Source organism: Marmota flaviventris, chromosome 2, assembly GCF_047511675.1.
Source record: "Marmota flaviventris isolate mMarFla1 chromosome 2, mMarFla1.hap1, whole genome shotgun sequence".
Lineage (NCBI taxonomy): Eukaryota > Metazoa > Chordata > Mammalia > Rodentia > Sciuridae > Marmota > Marmota flaviventris.
The window spans coordinates 138,336,696-138,361,470 of NC_092499.1; the positions used below are offsets into that span (position 1 = coordinate 138,336,696).

Sequence of the window (24,775 nt, forward strand, 5' to 3'; positions counted from 1 at the left end):
TCCCCTCGCAGTGGTGGGCCAAGGATCCTGCAGAGTGGCTCTTTATCACAGGGGAGGGAGTTCCTTCCATGGCTCACTCTTCTTGTAAATCAAACATGAAAAGCTCATCAATGAAGAGTTACACAAGTTGCTTGGGTGCCAGGCAGGCTGGAGGGGACCTTTGTTTTTTGTTTTGTTCTGAAAATTTTCAAACATAAGCAAAAGTAGAGAAGAAAGTAGGATGAACTCAATGTTCCAGAATGCTTTGGGTTTAAACCACGATGCTCAGCAGGGAAGGACCTCCTGGGAGAATTCAGAGAAGCTTGGGGAAGCCCAGCATCCCTCAAGGGATGCAAGGGAGGGGATAAGAGGGTGTGGGGCTGAACCCCAGGTGGGGTACATCTGACTGCTGAAAGCCCTGTATCCACTCAGTTGGCTCCAGACCACCCCAGCTCTGTGGGGACTATCGAAAATTCAGAACTCTTCCTTAAAAAACTAAATCCAAAACAAACAAAAAAGATAATCTGCATACCATAAATTCACTATTTTAAAATGTACAATTCAGTGGTTTGTAGTATATTCACAGAGGTGCACAACTATCATCATTATCTAATTCCAGTGCATCTTAATCATCCTCAAAGAAACTCCATATCTATTTGCAACCACTCCCTATTCCTCTCTTCTCTTGGCCCCTGGCAACCATTCTTCTACTTTCTGTTTCTAAAGATTTCCCTATTCTGGATATTTCATATAAGCAGAGTTGGACAATATGTAGTTTTTTGTCTGGTTCTTTCAACTATGCTGTTTTCAGGGTCTATCTATGTTGTAGTATGTATCAATACCTCGTTCTTTTTTATGACTGAATAATATTCAATTGTATAGATACAATGCCTTTTGTTTGTTCATTGATTTGTTGATGGGTATTGGGTTATTTCCACTTTTTAGTTATTATACATAATGCTACAAATATATACAAGTTTATGTGTGGATATGTTTTCATTTCTCTTGATTATAAACTTAGAGATGGCATTCCGGGTTGTGTTTTAATTTGATGTTTAACTTTTTTTGTAATTGAAATTTTCACTGAAATAATTGTAGGTTTACCTGCAGTGGTAAGAATTAACACAGAGGAATTCCATGTGCTCTTTTCCCAGTTTCCACCAATGGTAACTTACAGAAATATAGTACAACATCACAACCAAGACTGGACCTTGATATAATCTGTGGGTTACATAGATTTCTGTCTATCTCTGTTTAACTTTTTGAGGAACTGCTAAACTGTTTTCCACAGTGACTACAGATTTCCAACACCAGTGTATGATGATTCTAATCTCTCCACATACTCACCAATATTTCATGTTTTCCTTTTTAAGATATTATAATCATAGTAGCAGGTATAAATATCATTTTTTTGTTTGTTTTTGAAACAGGGTTTCTCTATGTTGACCAGCTGGCCTCAAACTCTTGGAGTCAAGTGATCCTCCTGCCTCAGCCTCCCAAGTACCTGGGAATACAGGCACACACATAGCACTTGAGTTTTAAATTCATTGTGGATTTGCATTTCCCTGATGGCTAATAATGTTGAGGATCTTTTCATGTTAAGAAGGTGAGTGAATTGCCTGAAACCATCCAGGAACCCACGTGGGAATCAGAACTTGAATCTAGAGGAGAGATTCCTGGAAAAGGGAGATGGAAGTCCTGGGAATTAGCCAAAGTTCTGGCACTTGTTGTTGGGTGAACTTGCACAAATGATGTCCCTCTTGGGTTCTCAAATTCATCAGGAGATAGACATCCCTAGATAATTACAATATTAATAATGTACTGAGGCTCCATGCCAAGGAAGGACTTTAAGTATAACACCTCTAACTCTTTCAATAACAATATAAGTTAAGGACAAGCTTCATTACCAGAAAAGGAATCGGAGACTTTGAAGCCAGTAACTGAGGACACTTGGCTTGGACATGTGAAGAAACGGCCAGAAACCCATGCTCTTTCCATTCTACATCTCCAAATCTATTACCCTCCTTGAGCCTTAGTTTCCTCAACTGTAAAGGTCCAAAAACAGTCAGGCACAGTGACCTTCAGCTGAAATCCCAGTGACTCCAAAGGCTGAGGCAGAAAAATTGCAAGTTCGAGGTCAGCCTCAGCAAATTAGAGAGTCCCTAAGAAACTTAGTGAAATGATGTCTCAAAATTAAAAAAAAAAAAAAAAAAAAGCTGGTATGTAGCTCCATGGTAAAGCGCCCTGGGTTCAATCCTTAGACAAAACCAAAAACAAACAAACAAAAAACAAAAACAAAAAACAAACCCAACAACAAAACGAAAGTGAAAGGCAAGTAGAGGAGATTAATTTATTGTGAGGCGCTTTTACTGTATGACCACTATGAGCCAGCATGTTGTCAGTATTGGACACTGAGTATTGAGCTCAATATGATAAATACGATCCTGATTCACAAGAAGCTCACTATCAAGGAGAAAACAGGAAGAAGATGGTTTTTTAGGTGACAAAATGGAGTAAAGAATTATTATTATTATTTGGTACCAGGAATTGAACTCAGGGGTGCTTAACCACTGAGCAACATCCCCACCCCCTTTTTATTTTCTGTTATGAGACAGGGTCTTTTAAGTTGCTTAGGGTCTTGTTAAATTGCTGAGGCTGGCTTTGAACTTATGATCCTCCTGTCTCAGCCTCCCGAGTCGCTGGGACTACAGGCGTGCGCCACCGTGCCCAGTTTATGAAGAATTCTTATTCGTGTATTTGAAATGTGTCCTGCTGGTACACAGGTACTTCCACAGGAGAGCGGATTGGTGCCCAGGTTAGGACACCAGGTTAATATTTTCTTGGCGGCCACCAAGCCTCTATGACTTCCCCTCCTCCCGACGCCAGGGTCGCTACAACATTTCTCAGCTGAACGGTGCCGCGCTCTCCCCACTTCCCGTCTCGCTGGGCATAACTTCCGGTGTGTAGCGGAAGCCAGGTCTGTGGCCGCGGGAGCCCGGGACCCATAGGCATGGCGGGGGCGGGGCCGGGGGAGGTGCGCACGGATCTGGCTGTGGCGTCCCTCGCCCCGGCCCCTTGAACCAGAAGCCGACAGGTGAGGACTTCTGCTTTTTGGTACATTCTCCAAGCCCGTCAGGCCGTCCCCGGCAGTTTCTTTCCGCACCGAGCCCTCGCGACCCCCGCCCTCTCTAAGAATTCCCTTCCCATCGAGGCCCCGCCCCGGGCTTTTCTTTCCGGGGGCGCCTCTTTGGGCACGCGTGTCCGACCCTTGGCGTCCTATTGTTGAGTTGGAGGCCGTCGCCTGGAGTTGAGGGATGTGTGTACATGGGAAACTGAGACCCTTAGGCGGAAAGGACTTTGTGTCACACTTGGGTTGCCCGATTCAGCCAGGCTTTCCCAGCTTCTTTCATTTCATAACAAACCGAAACGCCTAGTGCGCGACCCAGGGTGGACTGAGACAATCGAGGTGGGAAAGTAGACGAAGTTATTTCCTGTCTGGAGGATAGCGGGAGACTCAGACATTAAACACAATCATGCAAGTGAAAGTATAAATACAAGTTGTGACAGTTACTCTAGGGAAAACAACGATGAGTCCTAATTTAGATAAGGTGGTCAGGGAAGACCTCTTGAAGGAGGTGACATGTCTTTAAGGGATAACTTGAGAAATTATAGCAAGGGCAGGGAGAATACATTTTAGGACAGGGAATGTTCCTATTGGGTGCCCGAATTTGCAGAGCACTTGACATGAGGCAGGTCCAGTTTTTAAGAAGAAAGCTTTGCTCCGTGTCAAGCACTGTGATTGGCGTGCAGAATGTGGTAGTGTTTGTGTAGAGCTCACCACCTGGTGAGGGCTTTAGGCATAAGTAAAATATACAAGCAGAGTTGCAGGTGAAATAGTGCAATGAAGGAGACAGGTGGTTAACATATTGGGATTTTATCTAATGGAAAAGTGAAGGGAGACTTCCCTGAAGAAGTGATGATTAAGCTGATATCTGAAATAGGAGTTAGCAAAGCCAGAGGAACTTCTGTAAAGGGCCACATAGTAAATATTTTAGACTTATATGGGCTTTGTTTCAGCTCCTCAGCTGTCCCTTCATAGGGCAAAAGCAGCTATGAGTCATATGTAAATGAATGGTTATGTCTGCCTTTCCATGAAACTTTATCTACAAAAACAGGGAGGCAGGTTAGATTTGGTCTGAGAGCAGTAATTTATGAAGCCCCTCTTGTTGTAGTCTAGATTAGTATATATTTTATATCCTTATCCAGTTATATGACTTATGTATGTGATTGAAACAGTTTTACAAAGCAGTTTGTTACTGTATATATAAATTTTTTTAGGGGGGAGGGGACATTGCTGGACATCAAACTCAGGTCCCAGCACCCCGTCCCCATTGTAGTTTTGATTTGAAGTTCTTTGATGATTAATTGTCATTACCGAGCAAATTGTCATTCATTTGCTTTTTGGCCATTTGTAAGTTGTAGGGCTGAGGATGTAGCCCTGTGGCAGAGCACTCGCCTAGCTTGTGCAAGATCCTGTGTTTGATCCCTGTTACTGCAAAAACAAAAACAAACAACCACCCACAACAAAAACAGAGGGGGGGGGGGAATTGTATTTTATTAGTCTTTTTTTTTTTTTTTTTCCAGTACTGGGGATTGAACTCAGGGGCATTTTACCCCTGAGGTATATCCTCAGCCCCTTTTAAAATTTTTGATACAGAGTTTTGTTATCTTGCCAAGGCTAGCCACAATGGGTTCCTCCTTCCTCAGCCTCCTGATTTACTGGGATTACAGGGATGGAACACCATACCTGGCCTATTTTGTCCATTTTTAAATTGGGTTTTATGATTTTTTTTTTTTTTTTTGAGTTTTAAAAGTTCTGTGTATATTCTGGATTTCAGCTCCTTGTCAGTTACATGATTGGCAAATATTTATTTTCATTGTGTAGGCTGCCTTTTCACTTGTTGATTGTGTCCTTTGATGTGCATATGTTTTAAAGTTTGAAATGTTCCCATTTGTTTGTTTTTGTTTATGCTTTTGATATACCAAAAAAAAAAAACATTGCTCAGACCAAATGTCACTAAGCTTCCTTTTACGTTTTCTTTTAGGAATTTTATAGTTATAGATCTTATGTTTAGGTCTTTAATCCATTTGTGGTTAATTTTTGTAAATGGTATAAAGGTCCAGCTTCATTCTTTTACATATGAATATCAGATTTTCCCAGAACTATTACTGTCCTTTCCCTATTGAGAGGTATCAGTATGGTTGTCAAAGATCGTTTAATTAAATATGTGAGAGTTTATTTTCAGGATCTCTATTTCATGGGCCTATATCTATCTTTATGTCAGTATCATGCTTTTTTGGTTATCGTGGCTTTGTAACATGTTTTAAAATCAGGAAGCATGAGTCTTCCAACTTTGTTATCTTTCAGCGTTTTGGCTCTTTGGGGTCCCTTGAGATTTCATGAATTTATGTTTTTACAATATTTTTACATTGCGATTTTGATAGAAATTGCATTGGAATTGTAGATTGTTTTAGGTAATAGGACCATTTTAATAGCCTGGTAAATATTTTTTGTTTATATGAATGCACAGTGAATGTCATTCTTTTTTTAGGGAATATCTTTCTTAAATTGTTTAAATTTGATTCACTTGTATTCTATTGAACATTGTTATTAGCTGAGCATACTTGGGAGGTATTCCTTGTCAACTCCATCCCTCAAACCTGTTTCTAGGCTTAGAAGTGGCAGAACTATTTCCTGACTATAATCTGGGAGCACAAATTGATGGTCACTCTCATCTCAGGGGCGCCTAGGTTCAGGATAGAAATCTGTCTCACTCGTGTATCTTTACATTTTGGTAAATTTTGTTTTATTTTCTTGACTTCTACCTTACTTTTCTGGGCAGAGATGTGATAATGGATCATCATGTTTCCACTATTAAACCTCGAAGAATCCAAAACCAAAATGTCATTCACCGTTTGGAACGGCGGCGGATAAGTTCAGGCAAGGCAGGTACTCATTGGCACCAGGTTCGAGTGTTCCACCAGAATGTCTTCCCTAACTTTACAGTTGTCAACGTTGAAAAACCTCCTTGTTTCTTGCGTAAATTCTCACCTGATGGACGCTACTTTATTGCTTTTTCTTCTGACCAGACATCTCTTGAAATTTATGAGTACCAGGGCTGCCAGGCAGCAGAGGACCTATTGCAGGGATATGAGGGGGAGATCCTATCCAATGGCAATGACCAGCGGTCAGTCAACATCCGGGGCAGGCTTTTTGAACGATTTTTCGTCCTGCTGCACATTACAAATGTAGCAGCCAATGGTGAGCACCTGAACCGGGAGTGTAGCCTCTTCACTGATGATTGCCGATGTGTGATCGTGGGCTCTGCTGCCTACCTCCCAGATGAGCCTCACCCTCCTTTCTATGAAGTATATCGGAACAGTGAATCAGTGACCCCAAATCCACGGTCCCCTCTAGAGGACTATTCCCTCCACATCATTGACCTTCACACTGGCCGCTTATGTGATACGCGCACATTCAAGTGTGATAAAGTGGTCCTGTCACACAACCAAGGGCTGTACTTGTATAAAAACATCCTGGCCATCTTGTCTGTGCAGCAGCAGACCATCCATGTCTTCCAGGTGACTCCTGAAGGCACATTCATTGATGTGCGGACCATTGGCCGCTTCTGCTATGAGGATGACCTGCTCACTGTGTCGGCTGTTTTCCCTGAAGTACAGCGGGACAGTCAGACAGGCATGGCCAATCCCTTTAGGGATCCTTTCATCAACTCCCTAAAACACCGGTTGCTGGTATACCTGTGGCGCCGGGCAGAACAGGATGGTAGTGCAATGGCCAAGAGGCGCTTCTTCCAGTACTTTGACCAGCTGCGGCAGCTGCGTATGTGGAAAATGCAGCTTTTGGATGAAAACCATCTGTTTATCAAGTATACCAGTGAGGACGTAGTGACACTGCGAGTCACTGATCCATCTCAGGTATGGGGTGAGCTCTCCCCTTTACATTGTCAATCTTGGCAAAATGGGAAGATTTCTCTGTTTGCCTGTAGCCAGTCCCTCAGGGATTCACATCTTAGATAGACCAAATGTTTGCCATCGTAGAACTCAAACAGAATCAGCTCTGTTTTTGTTTTGCCACATATATTGATCTGGACACATGAAAACTAAATCTCAAACTATTGACATATAGGTAGTCCACTCTTTGATTATTGTCCTAATTTTTTGGCATAGCATTTTCAGCACTCTTGAGATGGAAGCTCAAATGCTCTAAGTTCAGGATTTGACAACCTAGGGATAATCCTGTCTTGATTTTGAAAGGCTGTGCTTATGGGGCTGGCTGATTTGGTTTTGGTAATGAGATGAGCTATCCATGCAAAAATGAAATTCCCCTAAAATTCTAACCTTGCTATCCTGCTTAAGTAGTTAAAGTCAATTTAGTTCTCAATAAAATTCTTTTTGTAAGGTAGCTATTAGATAATTTCATTTGATACAGTTTGGAACTTTACCCTGACCTTGCCTATGTATTAAAACATAGGTGGTAGATCAGTGGAAAGATCAAAGGGAATCCCAGATTCCCACTCCACCATGAGAATCATCAGGAATGCAGGTATGAAGGAATTTGAGTCAGGGTGACAGATGTTGGTAGGTGGAGAGGCATTTCTCAAAAGGGAATAAGGGGATATTATGAGCACAGAAATTGCTAAGATTATGGAGTCGAAATACCACGTGGAAATTCAGGGTGCTTTGAGCATAAAGACCAAATAAAAGACCAATCTTTTTTGTACCTTTGCTCTCCCCGCCCCATTCTTCTATTTCCAGATTGCTTCCTTAGGTACTAGTTTGGAAATTCAGAATAGCGAGCCAACTAGTAAACCAGGAAGCCAGCTGAGTCTGGCTTCTCTCATTGACCTGCTATTTAAAGAAACTGTATAGGGCTTTGTTCCCCAAGCCCTCACCAGCCTCCTGTGGTAAAATATCTTCCAACAGTTTTCTTTTGAATCAGAACTTGTATATTCTAAAAAAGCAGAATAATATAGCTGATTATTTTTTTTGATTCTTATGATGAACTCACCCATTTACCACATAAGCTTCTAGTTCACCTTATGTGTCATGGGAGATTGGTGGTATAGTCCTTGACTTCTATTTCCTCTTGTCCTTAATTTCCTAGTTTGCCCCAGTGGGAAACCTGGTAAAAGTTTGTGTAATTTTATATTGATATAATTATGAGATTCTGGTAAAGCCCTGATATGATCAAAGTGTTGTCCCGGTCTATAGAAAGGACATGAGTTAACCTTTTATTTAGGTAAACCTATAATTACCTTTTTATTTTGGAGGAATAGGTTGTCTGTGATTATTGCATTTGAGATTATCCTTTTTTCTGTTGCTAACTGGTGATTTATATTTTTCTGGTAGCTACAGTAAATTGTAACTAGAAAGCTTCTAGGGCTCTGTCCTTTGCTTACAGAATTTGTAACTCTAAACCCAATCTCCTTGCCCCAGTTGTCATCCTTACTCTTCCCCCAGTTTAATCTGATAGGTTCCAATAAGGTTGATGAGTAAAAAATGCATCCAGACACAAAGCCTTGGTAATATTATGGGTATTATTCTCACGTTACCCTCCAGTCTTTTTAATTTACAGCCAAATTTAATTCCAGGTACTGAAAAAGCCATGTAATAGAAACTCTGGGAAGAATTAATTACTAGTAAAACAGGTACACCTAATGGCTCTAGAAATTGATAATGGAGATTTAAACAGAGGAGAGTGAAATACTAATCCTGGTGTTCTGAAAACTTCTAGAGTCCTGTTGGAAGCTTGCAAACTAATCCATTCTGCTACATTCACAGTGACAAAAAGTGTGTGCTTCCTATTAGAGCACTGTACTGGAGATTTGAAGGAAGAAGGCTAGTCACCTAGAGGCCCATTCAGAAAAAGCAGTAACTGCCATCTATGGCATTTGAATGCTTTTCAGGTTCCCCCTCTGATCTTAATTGCTACAAATCTCAAATGCATCTTACAAATGCTCTTGACTGAAGGAACATTTATGAAGAAAGAAATGGAAAATGCCTCTCTGATTTTTCATTTGTTCAGCAGTAGTATCCTGCGTGGATGCAACTTGCCCAGGCAGTTTTAGCACACAATGTACTTAAGGCGTCTCTCTGCATGTTAGAAATATTAAGAAGGAAAAATAAATGCCCCTAAATTGAACTTTCAACTGTACACATACAAGAGAAAATCATTTGCCAACAGGCAGCCCCAGGCTGCAAATCACTTTCTCAGCAGGAAAGAAAATTAAATCTGGCATTTTAAAGCTTTTTTTTTTTTTTTTAAATCTCAGGATGGGTTGGGAGCAAGAAGGGAATAAACACTTGGAAGGAAAAATATTGAATGTGCACAGTTTGAAATGAATGATTGAAAACCTTTCTATACATAATATTCTGGCAACTCAATAATTCTAGCAGCAAAGATGCAATTGGGAAATCTGAAAACATTGAGACTCTTTATTGATAAGGCCACTGATGTTTCTTCCTTTCCCAGAACCACTGGCAGCCATGTTTCTACTGCAGTGCTAAAGCTGAGGGTTTTGCTTCTTTTGTTTGGGTGGCATGAATTTTAAGCCAACTGATAAGTTTCTAGGCATATCATTACATTTGGCTGTCCCATACCTCTCTCTCTACCTCCACAGGCATCTTTCTTTGTAGTGTATAATATGGTGACAACTGAAGTGATTGCTGTGTTTGAGAATACATCGGATGAGCTTTTGGAACTCTTTGAGAACTTCTGTGATCTCTTCCGTAATGCTACCTTGCACAGTGAAGTCCAGTTTCCCTGCTCAGCCTCCAGCAACAATTTTGCAAGGCAGATCCAGCGCCGGTAAGCTGTACCACCAAGCTTCACAAGCTTGACTTTCCTTTAGAAAAATTGTTGGTAGGCCAGTAGTCATTTCCTCCAGGACACCCCCCTTCTCTGTCTATCTGGCCTTGGTTAGGTGTACCTGTTGTAACCAGTCCCTTGTGTCATGCTGACTTCTCTCTCTTTCAGTACTTGTGGAATTTGTGCATCATTATATAGATTCTTTCTAGAGTGTATGTAAGCTGTAGATAGTGTGTCTGTTTATTACTATATCATCAGTGGTGCACTGTTGAATACTTAAATGTTTGTTGAATGAATGAGTAAGGAAATCATTTTAGAACTTTTGCTTAAATATGGTGTGTTGAACACATGAATCTATTTCTCTTTCACTGCAAAACTCTCTCAAAATGACAATAAAGAAATTAGAGGTGTGAACCTTAAAGAACATAGAGAATGAGAGAACAGACAGTTGGATACAAGATATTAATAAAATTTTGGAGGCTGAAGAGCCAGGGGATGAGGTAGCATACCTCAGGGAGAAAGACTTAAGGCTTCTGAGCTTAGTTATCAAGAAACAAGCCTGCCTTAGAACACAGAGCTCCAAAAAGGGTCAGAGATTGGAGGAGGCTCTAGGTCCCTCCCAGGGTACCTGTGAGGTGGGTTGAAATTAGAATTGTCAGACTCTCTAAAGCCCTTCCCTAAGCCTTCAGCAGCCAAAATACTCTTCCCCTACCTTCATGAAGGGTTTCAAGTTTATTCTCTGGACATAGTAAACCAGAGAGGCTCTGGTCTTCATGAGACAGCGCTGACAGTGGGGTGAAACATCAAGCTTAAAACAGAAATTAAGTGAAAGTTGACATACTGAAGGGTAAGATACCTATTCTCTTTTCCAGATATGATATTCAGGTTTATGTCCCATGCAGGAGATAGAGATTTTTCCCTAGGGAAACTGACCACTCCCAAGAAGAGACCTTCAAGTATTGATACTTGGAGTTCCTTCACCAAATACCCTGGCCATCCTAAATTGATCCATACCAGTTAGCAAGGTCCTCTTATGAACCAGAGCTTCTAATAATTACCTTAGTTCATTTTCAAGAAAGAAATAGTTTCTTTGGGCTAAGGACCCAAACTAAATCTTGTGCTAGTCAAATAGGACCTCAAATATCTTAATTGTTCTAACCTTAATCAGGTATGGAAGATATTTGCCTTAGTTTCCAAGATGGGTCAAACCACAATAAGTGGTTAAATCAAATTAAGTATTACTGCTACTGGGAAAAAATGAGCAAAGCGGGTATCTTAAGTTAGTGGCCTCATATTTTTATTAAAAGGATAGTATTCAACTGGAAATAGAGAGCGATTGATGTTCAGACAACTAACTTGCCTATCCTTTTTCTCTGGTGCACACAAATCTTTTGCCTTATTAGCATCTCTACTCAATTAGAAGGAGTTTTTGGACATGGCTCAGATTCTGCTTTTTTCATTGTGGAATGAACTCTTTCTTTTATTTATTTGCAGTACTAGGGATGGAACCCAGGAATCTTCTTGTTTCAAAATTAACTTATTTATTTAATTTTAATTTTGAGACAGGGTCTTGCTAAGTTTCTTAGGGCCTTTCCAGGTTGCTGAGGCTGGCCTTGAACTTGCAGTCTTTCTGTCAGCCTCCCCAGCTGCTGTGTTTACAGGTGTGTGTGCCTGCTCTTGGCAAAAATTAACTTTTAAATTAAGCAGATCATTAAATTCAAAAGGTGGGTACACTCAGAGACGTCCCTGAGAGGTAAGCTTCATTAGGGTAGGGATTTTTGTGTATTGTATTCACTACCATATTTGCAGCACCAGGGCCAATGTCTCATTTGAGAGGAGCTCATATATATCTGTTGAATGAATGGAGTATCCAAAAAGTAAAGGAAACTATTTTCTGAAAAGTATTTCACAGTGCCTCTGGAATTAAGAACTGCAGGAGACATCTGGAGGAGGAAATAAAGAGAAAAATTGTATATTTTAGCTCAGTGGTCTTCAAAATAGTTTTTCTTCATATGATCAAAGGATTTTTAAGAAATATAGGTAACCTTCACAGTTTTTAATTGATCTCTAATTTTTTTTAACTATTACTACTAAAATTAGTTTTAGAGGATACTATTCTCAGTCTATATTGAACAATAACATTTAAAAATAAAATAATTGCCAGGCATGGTGGTGCATGCCTGTAATCCCAGCAACTAGGAGGTTGAGGCAAGAGGATTGCAAATTCAAGGCCCGCCTCTGCAGCTAGCAAGCCTGTGCAATTTAGTGAGACCCTATTTCAAGACAAAAAATAAAAAGGACTGAGGTGGTAGCTCAGTTGTAAAGCAACCATGGGTTCAATCCTCCTCAGTACCAAAAATAAAATAATAATAATAATAAAATTATTGTTTGATTCCCAGAACCATACACACACATGCAGAAATAATAAAATCATTATGGCATTCTTTTTTTTTTGCACAAAGCCAACAGGGTTATGAGATCTTTTATGTAGTTCAACATAGAAGGTGACACCAAAGTAACTGAAGTTACAGTTTGTGTGCCTCCATCTCCCACCCCTGTATTCTGATCCAGTGGCTGCCAAAGACAGAAGGGGTGAAGTAGGGTGCTTGATCATGGAGAAAGTTGCTGTGGTTGGCCCCCACAGATGGGAAAAGAAAAGGTTTCATTTCTTCACAATCTGAATGACATCCTCGTCCTCCAATGTATGGTCGTTACCCACTTTCTGTGGATTGTGTTTCACAGAGAGACCCCAGACCAGAGCATATTTAAATTCTTTTGATAAGATTTTTGTGAATCTTCATGCAGAAATCCTCCACCGTGGTCCTGGAGTAAGGCAGCACCACTGGAGATGTGTAATCTGGTAACTAGCCTTTGGGTTTGGTGTAAATTCTCACTAGTTTCAAATAGTCCCAGATCTTTTCTAACAGGTCATCAAAATTCCAGTGGTGATGGGCAGAGATGGGTACACAGTGAGGCACTTTATAGATGATATCCAATTCCTCAACGGAGATTTGATCAATCTTATTTAATACATAAATACAGGGAATATAAACCCTGTTTCCTTCCACCACATCAATGAGGTCATCAGCTGTGGCATTACTACGCAAAGTCACATCAGCATTATGAATTTTTTATTCAGCCAGAATGCTCTTCACAATTTCAGCATCCAGCTCACTCTGAGGGCAGGTAGCTGTGAGATTAATGCCTCCTTTATCTTTCTTCTTAAAGCCAATGTTGGGAGGTTTACTATTCAAGCAAATACCAAAGCCTTCCAATTCATTTTCAGTTATCTTCTTATGTCCTAGTGGCTTCAGGACTTCCAGAACAATCAGGATCAAATTGCATGTTCAGGTCACTGCAATAACCTGACAGCCCCTACCTTTCCCATCCTTGGCACCTTCAATGATACCTGGGAGATCCAGAAGCTGTATTTTGGCACCTTTGTATGTGATGACACCAGGCACAGTAGTTAGGGTAGTAAATTCATAGGCTGCCATTTCAGAATATACCCCAGCCAGGTTACTCAGTAGTGTTGACTTCCCCACAGATGGAAAACCCACAAACTTAAATCAAGCATCACCAGTGTTGGCCACATCAAAACCTTCTCCTGGCCCACCACCTCCACCACCTTTTGGAGTAATGAGTTCTCTACGAAGCTTAGCAAGGTGAGCTTTAAGCAGCCCTAGGTGGTGTGCTGTTGCCTTGTTCTTTGGAGTCTGAGCCATCTCGGCTTTGATCTCTGCGATCTTTGCTAAGGTGCTACTCAGGTGGCGAGTCTTGGGGGTACAGCGCAATCTCCCATTATGGCATTCTTTTGGATAGCCAAAGGACTGTATCTATCATAGTAATTTGGTGTTCAAGTTGTTTGATATAAGAAATATAGAGCAAATTATTCCCATTATATTGGAAATTTTACACTGTTTCTTCCTATTTTCAAATTCATATATTATTCCATCTTAACCAAACAAGTGTATCCCAATATAATATATTTTGTTGACTACCCTGTCATACTTGAGTCACTGAAAATATAATGTATATGTAAATAGAAATTATTTTTCATTTCGTATGAACACTAGACTCTAAATGCTAAATTTTATGGTACTCTTTTCTTAATAATCTTTTGATAAAAAATGGAAGAACATGGGCCCATTGTCAGAATTAAAAAAAAAAAAAATGATAACCAAGGATCATGAATCATTTCCTTTATCTTAAAAGAAAACAAAACAACAGTATAAGGAATAAAGGGAATCAGGGACTTAAAATTTGTTAGATATAGTTGAGGAACTCTCCAAGGACATAGAATAAAAAGGTAAGGAATATGGAACAGAAACAGTTAAAAAAAAAGGATCTGCCCATGAGGGCCAGGATGTGGCCCTAAATTTTTCTAATTCCAGAAGAATAGAAAAAAATGAAGGGGATGAACTCATAGGAGCATTTTTTAGTACTGAGGGATATAACTTTCCCAATTGGCAGGGCCATCCAGTGGTTACTGGAACTGATTCATTGACTGTGTTTTCATGAAAACTGAGTTAAACTTTCAGGAATTTTTGCAAGCTGATCGTTAAACATAGCCATTATTAAAAATTATTTCATAGTTATTGATTCCTTATTTTGCCATAATTGGTGCTCTCAAGGTTATTTTTATCTTATGTGTGTAGTAAAAGCACTATATAATGATGTGCCATGGCTGATCTCTTGACAACTCCATTTGATGATGTCACATTATTACCTTGAAATTGACCACAGCAGGAAGTTTTACACCACAGAAATTGGCGTGTGCTACAAATCATGATTTTTTTCCCCCAGAGAAAAATTAATAACCTTTATCAGCATACCACTGAATCTGTCATGTACCCAGTATAGTCAGTGCACTGAGGCATATCATTATGAAATTTTAGAACATTCAAAATAAGGGAAAATTGTAAAACCTTTCAGAAAGAATATTTCTATGTAAAAAAAAAAAAAAGGTAAGTCAGCTAGATGACATTGAATTTATTAATAGCAATATTGAAAGATTTAAGCTACTAAAATCATTCTCAAAATTTTATGAAAAAGGGGATTTCTATTCTAGAATTTTATATCGAAATAATAGAGTAGAACAAGGATGTTTTCAGATTTGTAAGATTCAAAAAATTACTTCCTGTGTACCTTTTCTGAGGAAGCCTTAGGAAAATGTATTTCACCAGTAAAACACAAAGGAATGGTATGCAGGAAATGGAGAATACTGGAGAGAGGCTGACAGAATTCTGAGGATGACAGTAAAAGGAAGTTGCAGGATGGCAGTCCAGTAGTCAGACCAGATGGCAATAAGAGCATGGAAGATTGCAAGAGAATGTATCCCAGGAGAAAACAAAATTGTGATAATATCTGGGGTTTTGAATATATTAGGAAATTATCACAGGACTGGGGATGTAGCTCAGTGGTAGAGTGCTTGCCTAATGTGCCCAAGGTCCTGAGTTTAATCTCCAATCAACACACACACAAAATTGTCAGTTCTGTTCTAGTGGGGTTGTCAGTGGTATTTGAGTAAAAGCTTTTTAAGGAGATTAGGGAGCAAGCCATGTGGATATGAGTAAGAAGAATATACTAAACAAAGAAAGTAGGAAATCGAAACATCCTGAGATGTTTCTGATGCATTTGAGGCATACCAAGGTGACCAGGGTGGCTGGATTGGAGATGGAATCAGAAACCAGATTGGGGGGGCTAGGTAAAAATGGCCATTCTATGGCTTTGATTTTCACTGTAGATAGATTGTACAGTTTGAACAGAGGAATTATGTAGTCTCACTTAGGTTTAACAAAATCACTTTGACTGCTTACGTTCTGGTGACTGGAGGGCTAGAGTAGAAGCAGAGACACCAGCAAAGAGACTATTGCACAGATCCAATAGATAAAATTGTTACATTGTTTCCTGCCACAGGCTTAAGGTTGGTTGGCTTCCCCCCACCCCCACTATCACTGATATCTCTCAGGCACATAGAAAATTGCCTGGCACATACCAAATCTTCTGTAATTATTTGTTGATTAACAGGTAGCTTAACTGGGTGCAGTTAATATGTGCAGTAGTGTACACATGTAATCCCAGTGATTTGGGAGGCTGAGGCAGGAGGATCCAAAGTTCGAGACCGATTGGGCAATTAAGCGAGACACTGTCTCAAAAAAAAAAAAATTGGGGGGAATAGTTCAGAAGCCATTGGTTTCAATCCCTAGTATGCCTCTTCAAAAAACAAAACAAAAACAGTGTGGTAGCACTGGGCTAGTAAGTGATTGTATTCTCAAAGTAGTTTGAAGTTAGAGACCAGTAGGTTAGTGAAGGATGGGATGTAGGTTATTAAAGGGCAGAGTCAAATATGATTCTAATGTTTTTTACTTGGTCAGCTTGCAAGAGAGTTGCCATTAAACTGTAGTGGCAAAACCTGTGGATGGACCAGATTTGGGAGAGAAGATCAAGGTTCTATATGTGAGAGGTTTAGTAGTTTGTCAAAATAGAGTGTTAATTGTGTCAGAGCCACCTGACAGGTCAGGTAATAAGGACTGATAATTAAATATTTTTAGTAGAGATCACTAGTGAGCTTGGCAAGAACAGTTTCAGTTAGATGGAGGGGGTGAAAAACTGGGTGTGTTTAAAGAATAGAGGCTTGGGGCGTAGCCCAATGGTAGAGCATGTGCTTAGCATGCATAAGGCTCTGCATTCAATCCCTAGCACTCCTGCCATCTCCCTCCACCACCAAAAAAAAAAAAAAAAGGAACCAGGGAGGAAAAAGTTGAAAAGTTGGAGAAAATTTTTTTAAAAAGTATTTTTGTAAAGGAGAGCTGAAAATTAAGTGGCTCATTAAATGAAGAGGAAAATGTTTTTATTTTCGTTATTATTTTGGTACTGGAATTGAACCCAGGGGGCTTAACTATCCAGCCACATCCCCGTCCCTTTTTTATATTTTATTTAGAGACAGGGTCTCTTTGAGTTGCTTAGGGCCTGCTAAGTTGCTAATGCTGGTTTTGAACTTGCAATCCTCCTGCCTCCCGAGCTTGTGGGATTACAGGTATGCCCACTGCTCCTGGCCTTATTTTTTAAATGGGAGAAAAAGATGGCAAGGGTATATGCAGATAGAACTGATCCTGTAGAGAAGGGGGAAACTGACATTTGAAGCAAATGGAGAAAGAATTATGTTAAGTATATGAGAGGGGAAGGGATCTGATGCCCAAGTAAAGTGACTGGACATTTATATAGGGACAGACGTAGGGCACATGTGCTGGTGATGGCTTTGAAAAGTCCTGCTTGCTTCTATTTATCACTAACAAAGTAAGCAATGCCATTAGTTGAGAGGGTGCATGGAGGGGATGAAGTCATGGGAGAAAATGGGAGTCCTGGCTGGATTCTGGAAGTGTAGTACGAATGCCCTGCAACAGTAAGGGCCCACATAAGGTTCCTGGTCATATGTTTAAAGTGAACATTCCTGTATGCTTTTCTCTAGCCACAGAGAAAACTGAGTGGACACAGACCTGGAATAGGCAGAGTTGAGTCATGGTTTTTCTAAGCAAGTATGACAGAGGAGAGATCAAGATTGTTGAGAATGAGTGTGATGGAGTGATTTTCATGATCATGGAATATAAACAGGTTAAGGAGGAAAGGGAGGATGTGACGAAGGTGTTGGATGGCAAAAAGTAGTAGACTATACATCCCGTGGGGTTGAACAATTATTGAGGTAGGGATGAAGAGGGTAGGAGCTATAAAGATCGGAGAGAAGATGGTTGAAAAATGTGTTAGCCTAGCTGAGACTACAGAAGGGTTGTAGTCATTGTTAATGATGAGGTTGAGGGTGGGACATGGGAACAACTGAGGCTGGGAAGAGATCAGGGCACTAGGAGTCTTTGGTGTTAGAAAGATTATATCTGACAATTTTGAGACTACATAGAATTAAGGGAGGTTGATTGGACAGTGACATTGAGCCAGGAGTTAACCTGGCAAAGATGTTAGAGAGTGGCTGCTTCATCATTTAGGAGGGAGCATGGAGAGTGGAGGAGGTGGGTACTGGTGCAGAACAAGAGCTGTTTCAGTCTAAAGGCTATCATAGAGGCTTTGACCCACGATAATTACAAGACCATAAGCCAGCCCCCATCACTTTACCTTCTGAAGTCAGATATATGTTTCTGTCTGTCACTGTTTTTCTGGAAACTGGTGTTTCTGCAGGATTGTATTTAGCTTATTCTTAAACTGTATTTAAACACAGAGTAATTTGTCCAAAAGTTTGATGGAAGCTAACTTATAACCAATCCCAAGAAGAATTAAAAGCTGTTTCAGTATTCCCTGCTCTTTACTTCTCCTCTACTCACTATTGGGGATATTAAGTTCTTGAATTTTTCCCCCTAGTTGAGCTGTTATCAAAAGAGTAGAGTTGGGTGTGGTGGCACATGCATGTAATCCCAGCGACTTGGGAGACTGAGGCTAGAGGATCGTGAGTTCAAAGCCAGCCTCAGCAACTTAGAGAGGCACTGAGCAACTCAGTGAGACCTTGTCTCTAAATAAAATACAAAATAGGGCTGGGGACATAGCTCAGTGGTTGAGCACCCCTGAGTGTAGTTCCCGGTAAATGCCCCCCTCAAAAAAGAAGAGTAGAAATAGTTATTATAGAACAGTAATAATTCATTTTAAACTGGTTTGAGTGCCTTTGTTAACTTTTCTAAAGTAATATAATGTTCCCCATTTTTGTTTTCTGCATTTTAAGAGTATTCTGTAGCTAGCCAGACTTATGGTGTATGAGAAAGTCCTAACTTTATTTGATATCTGGAATTTAATATTTATTTACAGAGTGAGTGGTTTTTAGATGTGTTTTTCAATTTAAAATCCAAGGTAGTTGCTAGGAAAGCCTTCCTCACTGGTGCTGTGTTTTAGGTTCAAAGACACGATTATAAATGCCAAGTACGGAGGGCACACAGAGGCTGTGCGCCGGCTGCTGGGTCAGCTCCCCATCAGTGCACAGTCCTACAGTGGCAGCCCCTACCTGGATTTGTCTCTCTTCAGCTACGATGACAAATGGGTGTCAGTCATGGAGCGACCCAAGACTTGTGGAGATCACCCCATCAGGTACTTTGTCACTGCCACAGCAGCACACTGCTCAAGGGCTGAAGACAGCCTGCTTTCTGTCTTCTCTTTTTCTTGAACATCATTCCATTGTGACTGCCTCTGCTTGTACTGGTGGATTAGACTGAAAGGGTAGGCTGTATCTGTAATGGACTGAGTGCTTTGATCATGTAGGTACTAGTCCTATAAATGAACTACTCCTATCCTTTGCTTGCCATCAAAACATCTAATTCAGATAAATGTTTTTTGTTTTAAAGGTATCTGGGGAAAGGAACTGTACTCTGTGCTAATAGGAAGAGGAATTGGCACTAGGGGGGTTTTTCTGGGAGGAGGGAGTATATCCCTGGAGCCCTAAGCTGGAGCTTGGAAGGTGTTTTCACATAGAAGCCATGGTTGGTAGAGATTTATGGTAGATGTCTTTCATTATTCAGCTTTATTGTGAATTAAATGGATCTGTGTGGTGTATTCTGCTTAATCACTGTTTTATAATAGTTCCTTTGGGAGATTGCAGTCAATTCCAAAAACCAGTTCAACTTTTTTTTTGAATCATGGAAAGTTTTAAACTTATACAAAAAGTGAGAGAATATGATGACTTTCCATGTACCTTTACCCAGTTTCAGCAGGTACCAATTCATGACCAGTCCTTTTTCATCTCTTCCTACTACAACAACATCCTTTCCTTTCCACTGTCACCCCAGATTATCTTGTAGCAAATCCCAGTAATCCTAGCATTTTGTCCCTAAATATTTCAGGGAGTTCTAAAAAACAAAATTTAAAATAACAACAACAAAAATTCTTAATATCATCTCATCTTAAGAAAATTAACAAAAAGTTATTAATACCACCAAATATCTGGTCAGTTTTCACTTTGCTATGTTGCAACTATTCTTACTGCTTATTATTGTAATTATGGTTACCATCATATTTTGTTTATTCTTTGATTTAGTCAGTATCTAAACAAAATTCATGCATTGCATTTGGTAACTGTTCCCTTAAATCTTTTTCATTCTGCATTCTACTTCCCTCTTTTATTTTCCTTGCAATGAAATTGTTGAAGAAACCATGTTGTTTGTTCTGTAGTATTCCCATATTCTAGATTTTGCCCATTGCATCCCTGGGGTAGTGTTTACTATATTTCTCATTCCCCCTACTTCCTGTGCTGGTCATTAGGTTTAGAAGCTTAAACAGCTCACTTTAAACTACAGCCCTTTGTGTGTTGGGGAGTGTGTGAGTAAGGTTAATGTTAATGTGCTTTTACTCATAAAAGCCCATAATGGGCCTCATTTGATATAGTCATGTAGCAGGAGATACATTTCTGTCCTTTCTGACTTCTCTGCCTTCTCGTTTGAAAACGTGAACCCAACTAACACATCTGGCAGTGCCATTGTTTTTGACAAAGGGGTTTTCTTGTTGTTGTTATTTTTAATTCAAAATGAGAAATGTAAGGATTAAGATATTTGAAGAGGTACTCTAGCACCTTTATTCTTTATTGTCTGTTCATTCTAGTGTGTGTCAGTATGCGTGTTTACATTTATATTGTTGTAATTATGATTAGTGTCACACTTTGTAGTATTTTCTAAACAATTTTCCATCTTCTTGCATAGTCCTCATAATTACAGTCTTAATGATGGCATATTATTTAATCAAGTAGATGTGCCATAATTTATTTATTCCCTTAATGCTGAGCACTTATGCCATAGTAGCTGACTTTAACCAAGTCACTATTTACTTTATTTAGCTTAAATTCTGAGGATATGAATTCTTGGGAATGGGATTATTTTATCAAAGCCCATCTTTAGGTAGGCTTACATTTTGCTTTCTAAAAGGGAAATTATAGAGATATTAATTCAAGGTCGTTCATTTCTAGAACTTGTCCCCAATTCAGCTCCTAGCCTGCCAATTATCTCTAGTTCCTCAAACCAAAAGTCATTTATTTTGCAATTGGGAGGATTAATGTATGGGAGCATAATTAGTCTCACTGTACTGAAGGAAAAATTAAGCCGGGCGTGGTGGTGCATGCCTATAATCCCAGCAGCTTAAGCTAGCCTCAACCACTGTGAGGTGCTAAGTAACTCAGTGAGACCCTGACTCTAAATAAAATAAAAGATAGGGCTGGAGATGTAGCTCAGTGGCCAAATACCCCTGGGTTCAATCCCTGGTACAAAAAAAAAAATAAAAAAAAATTAAAAACTGCTTAGCATTTTGTGTGTGAAAAAGAAGAACCTTCCAAAATAATTTATTCTTAAAAATGAAAAACAAAAAAGGTAGACTTAGAGCTGCTCTGTCCTATGTGGTAGTTGATACCTGCCTGTGGTTATTGGAGCACTTAAAATGAGATGAGTTTGGGTTGAGATGTGCTCAAATGTCAAATACACACCAGATTTCAAAGATTTAGTTAAAAAATGGGAAATATAGAGACTGGGGTTGTGGCTCAGTGGTAGAACACTTGCCTGGCATGTGTGAGGCCCTGGGTTCGATCCTCAGCACCACCTATAAATAAACAAATAAAGTGAAAAACCCATTGACAACTAAAAAAAAAAGGGGGGGATATAAAAATGGGAAGTATATATATTTTTGTTGAACATAGGTTGAAATGACAATATTTTGGATAATTAGGCTCAATAAGATATTTTATTATAACTAATTTCACCTTTTTCTTATTACTCTTTTAAATGTGGCTACCTGAAAATTTAAAGTTACACGCTTAGATTTGTGGCTTGTATTTTATTTCTAGCCCTGACCTAGACAGTGTTTAGGCAGCATCTTCTGGAAGCCAAGAGGCTATGATTAAGAGTGTAGTAAGGGTCATCTTGGGAAAGAGAAATAACCAGTGACTCAGGACATTAGTAAAATTCATAATCTCTCTGCCCCCAAAATGAATTGTGTAGACCTAGGGGATTTTATAGATTGATAACCTGGGGCTGATGTATGAGATTTCATTAATGAGGTAAAACAAATGAGTTGCTGTATCCCCCACTGTCCAGATTTTAAGGTGGTAGTGAATATCAACATGATCCTCTCTTTCTGTCTCCTTTTTCCATTTAGGTTCTATGCCCGGGACTCTGGCTTGCTTAAGTTTGAGATCCAGGCAGGCTTACTGGGCCGCCCCATCAACCACACAGTGAGGCGCCTCGTTGCCTTCACCTTTCACCCTTTTGAGCCTTTTGCTATTTCTGTGCAGAGGACTAATGCTGAGTATGTTGTCAACTTCCATATGCGACACTGCTGCACATAGGTGCGTGACCACAGCCAGGTTATCTGGCCTTCCAGGACTTTGCCCGCTGCTCATTTCAGTGGATTAGAGTACATGCTGCCAACTACCAGCTCTGTGGGTTTTGTACTGGAATACCTCACATGGAACAGAGCCAGGGAGGAGCAGGGGCTCAGCATAATGGGTTTGTTTATTGTATACAATACTGCTACTGATTGATTTGAAATCCTTTTGCTTTTTCCCTGTGGGAATGCCCAGCATTAATTGAGTCCATTTAATTTGTATTTAGCATTTTATTGCTGTGAAGATAAAAGCATTATACCTTAACCCCTTTCATGTCACTTCTTTGGCATTATGGTATGCAGCCCAAAGCAGGTAAATCTTGTTCATAAGAACTGTGTACAATTTTCCACTTACCCAACAAGCAGAACTATCTTTATAATAAAAAATTAAAGCCTTGGTATTTTCTTACTTAAACATATCTTGTCTGATGACTGCCTTATGTTCCCATCACACAATGGTTTTTGAGTGCTTGGGTTCCAGGAGGGACTGAAAGAGACGAGAGTCCTTGATGCAGCAGCTGCCCTGGGAGCGTAAGAGGTGAGTGCCAGCGTGGAAGACATTTACTTCCAGGATTCTTTCCCTCCCCAGGGTTTTCTCCTGGTAATTGTTACAGCTGGAGGAGTGGGGCATAATTGTGTGTTCTCATGTGGAAGCATGCTCGTGTCTGTACCATCTGTGTCATGCAGGTGGAAGAGCTAGCAGCCCTTGTTGGCCATAGTAGAAACAAACACTGAGTAGCACGTACTGTCCTTCCATTAGTGGGAGCTGGAAAACTCTAGGTGTCCCTAAAGAGATCAAACTGGTTGTCCCTGAGTGACTGAGCTGTCACAGCTATACTATAGACAACTGCTGGCCCCTGGTCTGCATCCTTCTGTCACATTTTTAACCAGTCTCCTCTGGAGGGTTTCTCAAACTATTTATGTTTTCATCTGCATAATGCATCCCCTGGTAATGTAGTCAGTCTGTTTAGCGACATCTGCCTTTGAAGGTAACTTTGAAATGTTGAGTTGCAAAGCAGGCTGTGAAAGGAGCCATGGATACAAACAGCTGGATCCTTTATTCCCTGTGCCTTTGAGAATGTAAAGACTGATATGAGATGCTGACCCCCACCAAAAGACAATATGGTTAATTTCATCAATATTGAACAGCTAAATCCATTCTCATTCAACCTTTAACACAAGATTTGAGCAACTACTATGAGTCAGGTAGCTACTATGCACAGATGCTAAAGATGAGGAGAGAAATTGATTCTTGTAATACAATATAGTTAAAGCTCTAGTAATGTCTCTCTGAGGATAATGGAAGGAGATGGAGTAGAGGCAAAGAAAGAAATACTGGGGAAGGGGCACTGAAATTGGATAAATAGGAGTGCATTGTGTGGGCCAGGGTAGAGGATATTTCAAGGAAAAACTGCATGTACAGAGGCAAGAAAATGAAAAGGCCTTAGAGGTGGTAGCCTGGCAGATAATCTAATAAGTCTACATGAGCTGGGGTGGAGAGGCAGGGGAGAGGTGACTGAACAGGTAGGCTGCCACGATATCATGAGAGGTCTTGTGCATAGTGCTAGCATTTTACATTGTGGAAGGCATAACATGAATTTCACAAAGGTAACTTTGAGCAGAATGGAAAGTGGTGGGAGTGAACTCTAGAGAGAGAGAGGGAGGCCAGGTAAGTCACTGGTGGTCATCTAGAGAAGAAAAGGACATCCCTGGGCCTCTCTGGATGGATGAAATACTTTGTAAATCATGATGAGCTTTGGTTCCAGTGATGCAAGTGGTCAAATCATGTATGAACAGCAGTCCTGTTCTTGTGTTCAAATACTTATTTCCCTAGGAGTCTGATCATGTGTTTGTGAGGCCACACTAGAGAGAGGGAGGTCAGATAGGCAAGGGCAGCACCTAACTCTTTCTAAACCCCACCACAATCAACTTGAGACTCCACTGACACCTCTGGCCCCTGACCCAAACTGGGTTAATTAGAGGGCTAAACTGCTGGAACAAGAGGCCCCTCTAGGCAGTGATTCAAACAAGATTGGACTTTGGTTTTCTTTCTGTCCCTCCAGTCAACTTAGGGCAGATGTTCAAAGTTCAAAGTGGTTCTTTGACACACTGCGTTTCAAAGTCCTGTCGTCTTTTTTCTCTGCTGTCCTCTGTGGCATCTTCCTGGGAAGAGGATGAAAGAGCATGAAGGAAGCTGCCTGGTCACAGGCTCCTGTGTGTCCATTAGTGACATTCGTTACTTCTGATTCACAGTCCATGGGAGATGTCTCCTTAACCATATGGCTGCATGTAATAAGCAAGAGAGCCTGGGAAACACAGTGTACCTACTCAGCCATGTGCCGGGTATGCTTGAATTCAGAATAAGAAAAAAGCGAGCTTTGGTGGATAATTAGCTGTCTCTGACACTGAGCATCTCCAATAACTCTCATTTCCCCTCAGGTCCTCTCCTTTTTTTCTTATGTAGCCTAGGTCATGTGGTTTTGACACTGTACACCACTCCCTGCAATTGCACTTCAACATCTTGCTGTTGTACTTCCTTAATGCTAGTTTAGAAAA

The 24,775-nt window shown here is 40.2% G+C and overlaps 1 protein-coding gene across 3 annotated transcripts; it reads left to right on the forward strand.

Annotated features, from left to right (window-relative positions):
- Nucleotides 1-2,970: 2,970 nt before the first annotated feature.
- Det1 (DET1 partner of COP1 E3 ubiquitin ligase) lies at nt 2,971-22,634 on the forward strand. 3 transcript variants are annotated; one of them, XR_003580496.2, is made up of 6 exons: nt 2,971-3,073; nt 5,883-6,975; nt 9,681-9,868; nt 13,416-13,533; nt 18,758-18,949; nt 21,992-22,080. XR_003580496.2 is itself a non-coding variant. In XM_027920760.2 (5 exons), exons 2-5 carry the CDS (start codon nt 5,893-5,895, stop codon nt 22,179-22,181), a joined length of 1,653 nt encoding a protein of 550 aa, XP_027776561.1. In that variant the 5' UTR covers nt 2,971-3,073; nt 5,883-5,892; the 3' UTR covers nt 22,182-22,634. The 3 variants fall into 3 exon arrangements, 2 of the variants coding, with proteins under 2 accessions (XP_027776561.1, XP_027776571.1); XM_027920760.2 differs by lacking the exon at nt 13,416-13,533 and having other exon boundaries at nt 21,992-22,634; XM_027920770.2 differs by lacking the exons at nt 13,416-13,533; nt 18,758-18,949 and having other exon boundaries at nt 21,992-22,634.
- The last annotated feature ends 2,141 nt before the right edge of the window (nt 22,635-24,775 follow it).

What these genes read in the sequence shown, in the direction of transcription:
- Det1 (XM_027920760.2), top strand. Translation starts at nt 5,893, where the DNA reads ATGGATCATCATGTTTCCACTATTAAACCTCGAAGAATCCAAAACCAA. An exon ending in GAGTCACTGATCCATCTCAG is followed by an intron (nt 6,976 to 9,680) that starts GTATGGGGTGAG and finishes CTACCTCCACAG; the next exon opens with GCATCTTTCTTTGTAGTGTA. An exon ending in GCAAGGCAGATCCAGCGCCG is followed by an intron (nt 9,869 to 18,757) that starts GTAAGCTGTACC and finishes GCTGTGTTTTAG; the next exon opens with GTTCAAAGACACGATTATAA.